The following is a 12,102-nucleotide window of genomic DNA, read 5'->3' on the forward strand; positions in this document are numbered from 1 at the left end:
TTACACAGTTCATAGCTAGTAAATAGCAGATGTAGATTTGAATCCAAAATGCAGGCTCTTCTCAGTACCACTCGCTGCCCGGCTTAGAATCATCCTCACTTTCATTACTCCCTCCTCTCAGCCAGAGCCATTCATGCCACACCCTCCCACATTTATGAGGACTTTGCCATCTTAAAAGACTCTGACCCCTGCTCCCACCCCCACCAATTTTCCATCCAGGATACGTTGCTAAGCATATCTGAGTATATAATTCACCTGCTTCTAAGTCTCACCTGTGCTCACAGGATAACATCTTAGCAAGCAAAAGCTACTATACTTTTCAGTCTGACCCTAACCTATGTTTCCAATCTCATCTCCTAGCACCCACCCTTGCCATGTACCTTTACACTGAAGACACGCCAGTAAGGGCCTCTTTCCACCCTCCTCTGCTTGGTGAAACCCTTATTTCCTCAGCCCAGGTACCTGAGAGCTTTCCAGTTTGACTTCAATTCTTTGCCAGCCCCAGCTGCCCTTCCTGCTTTGGCTTCTGGAGATACACTTGCATCCTTATAATTAATCCCTTTCCTTTCGCCCAACCCCTCCTCCCAGCTGAGTTTTTTGGTTTTAATTTAAATCAACCTGGAAAAAATGTTGTTACTGCTGCCAAAAATCCTCGACTAAGATGTAGCTTAGTTTCCTCTTCAACACTTGGTCCGACTTCCCTAGTCTGCATTTCTTTTGGTTCCCTTTGTGCCGCTACAGGCCTTAGACCTCCACCATGGAAGTAGTCTCATCCCAGGGGTGTTATTCTCACACATGCTACCTTCCCTCCTAACCCAGACGCCCTGCTCACTTCCTTCAACAGAGTAAGTCAGTCTTGTTCAGGATGTAGCCCTGGCAACTCCACTGTGCCAGATATAGAATACGTACCGTAAATATTGTCCAATTGATAAATGAACTGTTCATCTTTTTTATTTCTTAGCGAAGTATACAGCACATAGGAGAGGCACACTTGATCTGTCAATGGGTGAATGGATGAAGTTTCCTACTCTGTAAATAATTAAGTGTCCAGCTTCTCTCCTTAGACTTGCAAAATTAACAAACTAGGGAGAACTACTTTCTCCCTTAATATCAGTGATATCCATTCATTCATCTGTCCTCCCTCCCTGTCTTCCATCCATCTGAAAAGACTTTTTTAACTTTTTTAACGTTTATTTATTATTGAGAGACACAGTGTGAGCAGAGGAGGGGTAGAGAGAGGGGAGACACAGAATCTGAAGACACAGAATCTGAGCTGTCAGCACAGAGCCCAACGCGGGGCTCAAACTCACGAACTGTGAGATCATGACCTGAGCCGAAGTCGGTCGCCTAACCAACTGAGCCACCCAAGCACCCCTGAAAGTACTTTTTAAAATCCCTTCTCAGTTACAGGAACAGACTAAAAGGAGTCAGAAGTTCCTAGAAATGGTTAAATAACACCTTAATACTTTTCCACAGAAAATGTTTTCTTTTATCATTAGCTCTGATGTATTATCTTCAGTTCATTTTAATTTCTGAAAGCTTCCCTCTGCTTTGTCTTGTATCAGTGTCATCAGTTGTTGCCTTAGTAGGATTTATATCATGAATTTAACATTAAACAAATTCTGAATGATAGAGAAACACTTAAAATAGAACATTAAACACAACTTTAAAGTAAAATTTTGTAAATTTTAAAGATATTTTAATGCAGAAATGTCAATTTTAAAAATAATTTTCAATGACAGATTTATAATATGTTCAGACAAACTGTTCTATGGTCACCTATCAACTATTTTATAGGGCTAAGAATCATGCAGTAATTGTGTGCTATCATTTAGCAGTAAAAATTAAGTGAATCCACATGGTATTCAAATGTAAATATTGAAAATAATTTTTAACCCAAAACACACACTTCTATAAATCTTTTTATCATCATGGCTTTTGCATCAATCATGCTAATTCCCACAATTACCTGATATTCATTGTATGTATTCAATGTAAAGAGTGGCTTTTGAAGAATAAATTCTTCTTCAGTTCCAATACCCGTTCTTGCTTTTGATGCCATTGTGTCTGACATCATTCTAACAGGATCAAATTGAGCAACAATAGCAACCTAAAAGAAGAAAAAACATGGCTATTTGGATTACGATACAAGCTAACTACTTCTGGGGAGCACTACTAATGTTCAATGTCCATTAAAGGTAGGAAATTATATTAAAGATAAAACCCAAGGGGCACCTGGGTGGCGCAGTCGGTTAAGCGTCCGACTTCAGCCAGGTCACGATCTCACGGTCCGTGAGTTCCAGCCCCGCGTCAGGCTCTGGGCTGATGGCTCAGAGCCTGGAGCCTGTTCCCGATGCTGTGTCTCCTTCTCTCTCTGCCCCTCCCCCGTTCATGCTCTGTCTCTCTCTGTCCCAAAAATAAATAAACGTTGAAAAAAATAATAAAATAAAGATAAAACCCAAGAAGGAAGGACAGACAAAATATTAAGCCAGGCCAGTCATAGAGATCCCCAAAGGAGCTAATGGTTTAAAAACAAAACATTTTAAAAGGCTATAATATATATGGTTTGCTACTGATTGAGTTATCACAGTTATGATTAAATTTAGATAAAAATGTATTTTTCTGGTACTAAGTCATAGGAAATCTTATAAAGAAAATCTATATATTGAACTACCTTAAAAAGTAACCAAAGATAAAAAACATTAATTTTTAACTACTAGCAATATATGGTCATGGTGACAACTCCACAAAGCTTTCTAGAAAGTTTAATATGATCAAGATCATTCTAAAGTATATTATTCATGCATTAAGTTGAGTTATGTTGGCATTATTGGGCAAGATGGGTGAATCTCCATTGTGTTCAGCAATGAGATTTCCAGGGACTATTGTAAACCATTGTTTCCCCTTCTACTGAAAAACCGTAGAGTCATTTTAACCTAAATGCCCTTGTCCTTTATGATAATTGAAATCATTCAAACCTGTATCCTAATGAAAGAAGCCACTAATTTTGTAAATTATATGCACCATTAGTAACACCTGCCTGTTAATTCCTAAAGTCAAGAATTAGCATTAAGAGAATGGCATTTTTAATGCCATCTAGAAACTGTAATGACAAAACTGGGGGTTGAATATGCTTTAATTATTATAGGTTTCCTAGCCAAAATGTCTTAAACTATAGTTCTAAACACCGGCTACAGGTAACAAGCAAAAATATTTCCTCTTTCAAAGAGTTCACAGATGGAGAGAATTCTAATCATATGGACTCTGTAGTTATCAAATATATATTTGAACAAGAACGTACATAGTAATACTGACATTAAGTTTTGTCCCCAGAAGGCCATGGTGTATAATTATTTACTAATGATTAAATTTTGTTGAATCTAGCATGACCATGTCTTACATTCCTCTTTGAATTTATTTCTGTAATCTATTTTTATCAAAGATGATGACATAATAGCGGTATGCATTTACACTTCCTGTAAACTATGCCATTTAACTAGTTTAACTAGACTTCCTCGGTTTGAATCCAGTCTGACAGTTGCTTGCTGTGTGACTTCGGGGAACCTGTGGCTCTTCTGTTTCCTCTTCTATAAAATAGAAATATTGCTACGAAAATAAATACATACATCATGAGGTTGTTGTAGAGATTGAGCTAAAACCTAAGAGCATTTAGAAGAGGGTTTTATATTTAATATTTTAAAAGTGTGAACACACATTACTACAAACCTCTGAAGCAGGTACTATCATTATTCCCATTTTTCAGAGGAGGAAATGAAGCTTAGGGAAGTAAATGATCTAAGTTTCCTCTGCCAGTAAGTCATGAACCAGGTTGCACCCAGGTTTGAAGGATACCAGAGGCCAAGTTCTTATCCAAGATTCCATGTTGCCTCCACTGACATGGAAGGGAAATCAGACAGTCATTTCCCATCAGTTGTGTAGGGGTGTCAGTGGGCTTTGGAGCTTAGGAGTTGAACTAATCACTTCCAGATCAAAACCTCTGAAAAATTACCAAGTAAAACTATTTTATCACACTTCTCAAATTGAAAAACTTTTGCCTACTTTTACTAGGCAATGCAATGGGAGGCTTTAATTCTCTCACAAAAAATAGTATATATTTTTTAAAAAATGGTTTTTCACATGTTTGCTGACCACAGGGGATTTCCAAACAGAAGTTTCTACCCCTAAGATGATTGTCTTGCTCAAACTCCACCAGGTTTTTTGAGGAGCAGAAAATCCTGCTAGATGTAAAGTTACAGTCCTGTAAATGGGTACTATTCAGCTAATAAACGAGAGGTAATACGGATGCATTTAAATCTTGGGAGAGCCTTTTGAAAAGTGCTGATAAAGTTCTTTTAATATACTAAGAAACTGGAAATTGTTCAACATAAATCTAATTGCTCCCAGCAATGAAGATCAGTGTCCCAATTTGGAAAAGTTACATTTCATATCACAGATGTTGTAACTAAGCCCTACTAATAATGTTATTAAGAACACTTAGAAACCACCCATGAAAATTTCCAAATTAAAAACACCTGTTTCCTAAGGGCTTCTAGTCGCCTCTCTCTCTCGCCTTCTTCATGAGCTTCTTGGAGGGCCACTGCTTTTTTCTCCAGCAAACGCTTTTCCAGTAATTCTTGTCTATATTTAACCCTTTAAAAATAATGCACAAGGAAGTTGGGAAAGCATCATAGTAACTGTGTAAATTATATGGGTAGGAACATAGGGGCAGAAGGCATCTCAGAGGTGACATCACCGTCATATTTTGGCTTTACTTGCTTTTGGTTGATTTCTCATAACCAAACAATAAAATGCATTGGTGTAAAATGCAATCTATAATAATTCTAATAACCACAGAACTGCTGGGGTGCCTGGGTGGCTCAGTCAGTTAAATGTCTGACTTCAGCTCAGGTCATGATCTCGCGGTTTGTGAGTTTGAGCCTACGTCGGACTCTGTGCTGACAGCTTGGAGCCTGGATCCTGCTCTGAATTCTGTGTCTCCTTCTCTCTCTGCGCCTCCCCCACTTGTGCTCTGTCTCTCAAAAATAAAGAAATGTAAATTAAAAAAAAAATTTCTAAAATAACGAGAGAACTGCAGATCACAGGGCAGGAAAAAGTAGGGTAAAAATCCAATCCATCTTTCTTCCTTTGAAATCATTGTATTGACCCTCAAACTGTCTGTCAGCTGCCACAGCTATAGCTAATCAATGCACCAGAGGACAGCCTCACTCCTGAGTGATTCTTCTAGCAGTTTCTTCAAGGAGTTTCAACACAATTTGAGATGTTAAAAAGGCTACCTTACTGATTAAATATACATACTTTTAGAAAGAAGAGTAAATAAAATGCTATAATAATATGCCCAAATTGTCTCAATACTAGAACTTAAAATTTTATCTATATTTTCACTTGTTTTGTCTAGAACCCCCATTTTGGGTGTGTGTGTGGTTTAAAAATTACACTTTGACTGTAGATGGCAGCAAAAACATGACTTTCCCTTAGCATTATGTTTTCATTCTCCTTAAAATCAGCAGATATTAAAACAGAGCACATTTCAATACCCATTTTAATACCTCCAAACTCATTCAGCCCTCCTCTGCTGCCTTTTTTTAGGCAGCCTCCCTTCCCATCTTCTTGCCCAAGCTATTCTTCTTTTGAATTATAGAGAGGAGATTTGTCTTTTCTAAAAAAGTAGACATTTGGGTTCTCAAGGGAGTATAAGGCCATTGCCTCTGTCTTCCATTATTGATGGCTTAGATTTAACTTTCTTTAAGACATCAGTCACAGATGTGCTTTGCCCTTAGTGTGCATACCTGCATTTTCCACGGATGTACCTTCACTAGACCCTTTTAATTCTGGATCTTGATGTTAACTGAAGTGTTTACTATGCATCGAGGCTGTTGCTAAAACCTTCATGTCTTTTAGCGCAGTTAGATTTCACAACAACCTGATGTTGGAGCACCAATACTGATCCCATTTTAAAGATAAAGAAATAGAGGTATAGACTGGTGATGTGATTTGCTCATGTTCTCACACCCAGCAAGTGGCAGAGCCAGAGATCAAACCCAGGCAAACTGGCCCCAGATCCCACGCTGACCCCGGCCCTCCCCCTACTGTGCAATTAGCCCCTATGCTCTTCTCTCCTTCCCTTGATTGCTCTACTCACCTCACTGACATGAATACCTGCTATGTGCTGTACCCTGTGCGAGGTATTGGAAGCACATGGAGAAGACAGCCCTTCCAAGTTTGTAGTTTAATATGGATACAAAAAGACAAGCCTAAGAACTAATCAAGGTATAGAGTGCCTTCAGAGAGGTATAAACAAGGTCTGCTGGGGGACCTTGTGGAAAAGACTTGGGAGCTTCATGGAGGAGGCAGCATTTGAGCTGGGTCCCAGGGATTATTAGCATTTGGAGAGGCGTGATGGTGGAAAGGAGGCTGGCCTTCCTGGAAGAGAGTGCCAGGCCAAGGGTGAGTTCAGAAAGGCACTCCCACTCAGGCACATGCATAGACAGGGTTGGCATCTGAGAGTGAGCAACTTTTAAGTTTTGCTCCCTGGGCATCTTGCTTGCCTCGCTGGTTACAGTCCCAAGAAAGGAAGAGTCCAGGGTGGCTAGGACAGACTGAGTAAGGCATTTGAACCTGTGTCATCTGAACAGAGTGAGTGAATGAAAGAAGCCCAGGGAAGTATTGGCAGGGTGAGCCTGGTAGTCATGTGGTTCCTTCAGGAAGATTTGCTCCTGGGGAGGAAAAATCTCCAAAACCAGGTTGCTCCTGAGGCTGACATTAAGGCAGCAGTGTAGGAGAGGAAAAGAGCGGAATGTGCAGTAGATCCTTGCAGAGTACAAAACCCACAATGGGATTTAGGAGGAAAGTCCTAAACCTTGATGGCTGTGGCTGTCCTCCTCCTCATCTCCCATACAGGAATCAGTAGCCTAACATACGTTAAACAAGCTACAGACCGGGTTGTTCCCTTTCTCCAATGCCTCCATGTCATGGAAAGCTATTTCTCATTCTCTCCATTTTCACTAGGGCATGACACAACCTCCCTAATAAGGTTCTACTCAATTTATGTACTGAGTACAAGCTAAGTGATCGACTGTGAAGGTTCAATTAAAAGATACCCTGGGATTTGATCATTACCATATGCTAATTCTCAGAACCTTTGAAAACTTTCTCTTCCTTTGGGATATATAGGTTGCTTTGTCTGCAACAAAGTTTTGCCTGCTGTGAAAAAGTAAGAGTTGTACCAGTTAGGGGAGCTTGACTTGTGAGGAAGAAGTTGCAAATCAGACTAAGGCATTTGAACTTGTGCCTAAAGAAGCCCGGCTCATGGTTTACCCTGAGGCTCACTCACTCGTTCAACCTATGTTTATTGAGCACCTACACTGTATCAACCACTGTTCCAGGCACTAGAGATACAATTTCAACACAGGAGACACGTTTCTGTCCTCACAGAGCTAACAGTCTAGCAGGGATACAAAGACCCAGGCAATTTTGTTAAGGGGTGGCCCTTGCTCTGAGGACACAGTGGGATGTAGGCCTTGGGAGGGGCACTTTTGCAGACTTGGGGCATTTAGGGGAGCACCCAAGAGGAAGTGCTCTGAATCTCACACCCGAAAAAGGAGCAGAGGGGGAAAGAATAGGAAGAACGTTCCAGGCAGAGAAAAAGAGCATATGAAGGTGAGAAAGCACAGTATTTTTTTAACTGAAAAATACTCGGAAAGACCAAAAGTGGACAATGCAAGGTGAGGCTGGAGAGGCATGAGAGGCCAGACTGGGGCTTCGCATGCATGAGGGTTTTGATCAGGGAAATGTGGTGATCTGAAAAACCTCTCCTGTAATATGTACGTGATAATAAGGAGTCGAGACCAGAGAGGGTTATCCACAGGCAAGTTGATGGTTTCCTAACCTAGGGAACTGGTAGGAAATAGACCTGGAGGAGATGCTGAAGGAGAAGACTTGGATTTAAAGTTTATGTAGAAGATAGAATTAATTTGAATTGTTAATGTTATGGCAGAGCAGAAAAGATAGAGGAAGGAGTTAAGGTTTCCTTCTTGCACAGTGAGCAATGGCATCCCTCGCTAAAACTGGGAACTTGGAGAAACAGGGAAGAGAAGGAATCAGGTTCCTTTGGACAGGGACCAGCCTTCACAGATCTGGGCTGAAGATGTAAATGGGAGATCTTTATCAACGGCGTGGAATCGAGGCCATGGAGCAGATGGAATCAATCAGGAAGAGAGTGTAGAGTAATAAGAAAAGTAGGTCTAGGAGTGACTGCCAAGGAAACATTTAGGAAAGGGACAGAAGACAAAACTAGGAGGATGAGGAGAAATGATGCCAAAGCAGCTAAGGAAAACAGCATTAACAATGTCAAATGATACAGAAAGATCTGATATAACCCGCAAATGATCACTAGATTAAATAAGAGGGAGTCATCTGTGATCTTGGCAGGAGCAGTCAGTAGAGACGTGGCTGGAGGATTAGTGGGGCTGAGGAGGTGAGTGAGGGAGCAGACAACCCCTTCAGCAAGACTGAGGGCGCTGGAGGGAGTGCGCAGCTGATCACACTTGTGTTGGCTCCAAAGTGATGACCAACGTTACTCTGGCCACCTTGAGGATTTGCCACTGAAAATATTTTTTAAATATTTATTTTGCGAGAGAGAGAGCGCGCGCGCCCCAGCACGAGTAGGGGAGAGGCAGAGATAGAAGGAGAGAGAGGATCCCCAGCAAGCTTCATGCTGTCAGCATACAGGTCCACTTGGGTTCCGATCCCATGAACCATGAGATCGTGACCTGAGCTGAAAATTAGAGCTTAATCGACTGAGCCACCCAGGAGCCCCTTGCCACGAAAATTTAAGCAAATAGGTGACATACTCAAATGCTTCATTTATACAGATGCTGTGGTATAAACTCATAATAATCCCCTTGGAAAGGGGAAACTCTTGGTGCCTCTCTCCTCTCCCAGTCTGGACAGAAACTTTTCTTTGCCTAAAGAGAAGTGATGCAGAAAAACTCTTGGGAGAAAGCCAAATACTCACATATTCATGGGGAAAGAAAATAGCAACACAGTAAAGCCAATCATTTGGAAAATTTTCCACATAAATACCTTTAGCTATTTGAGGTAGCAGATTTTCTCCAAATTAAACTGTTGCTATGAAAGTCAATGTCAGGAAATGGCGAAGCTCAAAAGTCTAAATTGTACACAGAATTCCCAAACAGGAGTCCTAGGTCCATCTCTCAGTCCGTTTTATGCTCCCTGCTTCTACAAAGGTTCAAAGTATTGCAGAAGGGGCATTTTCAACTTCTCATGGGGGAGGAGAGGCATCGTATTGTTCAAAGGCAACAGCTGCTGCGGAATCAGGCACAGCATTAACAATAATCTGGAAAGGATTTTGTTTAAGCCTCCAGGCCTGAGAGTAGTTGAAGGGACAGGAAGCTTTCATGTAGAATGGAGAGTTTATGTATCATTTAGGAGATTCTTTATGTGTGTGTACAGCACTCGAAGAGGTGAGTATACGAATGCAAGTGGCTTGGGAACACCTTGAACTTTAGTAGCAGCATCCCTTTGCTTCAGTGAAACTTCAGTGAGAACTGGGCAAAATATTAAGTACTAAACCTTGACCTGCCTCCTGTTTGGAGAGACAGGTAACTTCAGTCTAAACAAACCTACAGCACCCAAGGGGGATTAGGAAGACTCCTGAGGAACAACGGATAGTGGCAGGAGCTACCATTTTTTTTTTAACAAAAAGCTTATGTAATAAATAAAACAACATAAAGATATATCTTAATTAGGGCACTGTAACCAGTATTGAACTCCCCCCAAAAACATTTCAGGGAAGTAATTTACCCTACTGAATTAAAGGCAGTTTGTGTGCAAACTTGCTACTTAGTGTTTAGGTCATGTGGCTTACTCAATATTGAGTGAGAAATCTTTAAACAGGCACATGCCGGAGGTATTTCAGCAGCAGCATGGTGAACCTGTTCCTGCCTGTTGGGAAATCCATTTTTTTGGCTCAAACCCACTTGGAAAGTTGTTCTTCCCACCAAATTGAGAGAAACCGCTCTATTAGATATAGGGTAATAGGGAAGACTATGTGGATCAAAACACAGGCCAGGTGGAAGCACCTGTCAAGAGGTAAATGGCGATGGGGGAAAGGGGGAGAAGGAGAAGCTAGCCCAGAGGAAAAAAACCTGGATGCTCACTGGATGCTTCTAATGATATAGGCAATGAGACTCTACTCAGTGGGGATTTTGGCTAAGGGCATAAGCGGAGACCAATTTCTGCAAATAGAATGTAAATCCTGATGCAAGGCAGTGACATCCTGGTACAGATAGGCGTGGGCAAGAACAAAGAGGATTCATAGAGAATCCACAGAACCAAGAGGAGAGGAACCCATGCCAGCCCCAAACAGAGACTATTCTTCCAGCTCAGAGCACTTACTGCCTCCTTTGTGAGGTGTAAGAGCAAGTTCTTATTGGAACTCTATTCTTTAATCGATTGATTCAGTTAGCCAACAGTTAGTTGAGCACCTACTATGTGTGAAGCACTGTCCCCAATGCTTAGGATACAATAGGGAAAAATTTAAACTAGACAAAAAAGATCCCCACTCTCTTAAGTCTTATATTATTTGTGGTTATTTATAAGTATGCCTAAATTAACATTCTAATAAAATACATAGATTAAAAAATAATTATCAAGAACAATCTTATCACAAAGTCCTAAATTAGCCCCTTCTTGTATTGCTATAGTGATGGTTCTCAACTATAAAAGTCATTAGGATCACTGGAACATGTAAAAACTTCTGATGCCAATGTCCCGCACCAAACTAATCACATCAGAATCTGGTGTTGTGGTGTTGGGGCTCAAGCGTTGGTATTTTGCTAAAACTTCCTCCAATTGATTCTAATGTGCAGCCAGGCCTGAAAGCCAAAACCACCTAGCCCATTGGTTACCTAACTTGAGCTAACATCAGAATCACTTGGAGGGCTTGTTAAAGCTCAGATCACTTCACCACCTCTAGAGTTTCTCATTCAGTAGTAATGAAGTAGAGTCTAAAAATTTACGTTTATGTTTCCAGGCGATGCTAAGCCAGGGACCACACTTTAAGAATTAGAGTCTAGATAGGGGTGCCTGGGTGGTTCAGTCAGTTGAGTGACTGACTTTGGCTCAGGTCATGATCTCATGGTTCATGAGTTCGAACCCCGTGTCGGGCTCTGTGCTGACAGCTCGGAGCCTGGAACCTGCTTCGGATTCTGTGTCTCCCTCTCTCTCTGCCCCTCTCCCACTCATGCTCTGTCTCTCTGTCTGCCTCAGAAATAAATAAACGTTTAAAAAATTTAAAAAAAAAGAATTATAGTATAGATAAACGTTCAGATTAGAGGGATTCTGCCTATTGTTATCAAGACAAAACCAGGTACATTTTACTACCCAGGACTGGTTTCTGTTTTCATGTGCCAAATAGCACAGTTACATGCCTCAGGATTGATCCAAACTAGAAATTCCTGCCTTGGTGCTACTGACAAGTAGCAGAATCTTTCACCCTCGCCCCAGCCTCCATGACCCCCAACACACACAAATGACGGGTTCCCCCAACCACAGTGGCCCTCTCAAGTCTTGGGTCAGTGTCTGATGAGCAGTTACAAGAATGGCTGCTACAGAACCAATTTCTTTCTCTCCAGTGGACAAAACGCTGGTGTACCCTGAAGACAGTTGAAAACCTCAGACTACTGGAGATAAAGGGTATACTCAGTAAAAGCAAAGAAGGAAGAAATAACTTCAAGGTATTCGTGCCTTAAAAAGGAGGTACGAGCCGCTTCCTTTGGGACTAAATCTTGTAGTTCCAAGGGGGTGGATATTTTTCATACTGAAAATGAAAACCCACAAATACGAGTGAAGTACATTTTCCTGTTTGTTGTGATCAATTTCAACCTAGCTGTCTGAGTTCACTTGAGTTCTAGGTACAGACCTATAAACAACTGTGAAACAAGGACTTAAGCCTGGGAATCTGGACTTGAATACAAGGGAAGATGTGGGGAGTAAGTTACAGAAAGAATGTGACAAATATATTAGCTCTTTCCCCCAAATTAGTGCAGAAAGACATTTCTA

General features: G+C 41.1%; 1 protein-coding gene across 7 annotated transcripts in view; it reads right to left on the reverse strand.

Moving 5' to 3' along the window:
• CCDC148 (coiled-coil domain containing 148) overlaps positions 1–12,102 on the reverse strand; it is a 255,802-nt gene that overhangs the window by 8,912 nt on the left and 234,788 nt on the right. For all 7 annotated transcript variants that reach the window (XM_027055723.2, XM_053215108.1, XM_053215112.1 and 4 more), the window contains 2 exons: positions 4,533–4,650; positions 1,970–2,110 (listed from right to left, as the gene is read on the reverse strand). In XM_027055723.2, coding sequence (XP_026911524.1) covers positions 1,970–2,110; positions 4,533–4,650 — 259 coding nt within the window. The remainder of the gene's footprint in view (positions 1–1,969; positions 2,111–4,532; positions 4,651–12,102) is intronic.

The sequence above is a fragment of the Acinonyx jubatus genome, chromosome C1 (genome assembly GCF_027475565.1).
Source record: "Acinonyx jubatus isolate Ajub_Pintada_27869175 chromosome C1, VMU_Ajub_asm_v1.0, whole genome shotgun sequence".
Lineage (NCBI taxonomy): Eukaryota > Metazoa > Chordata > Mammalia > Carnivora > Felidae > Acinonyx > Acinonyx jubatus.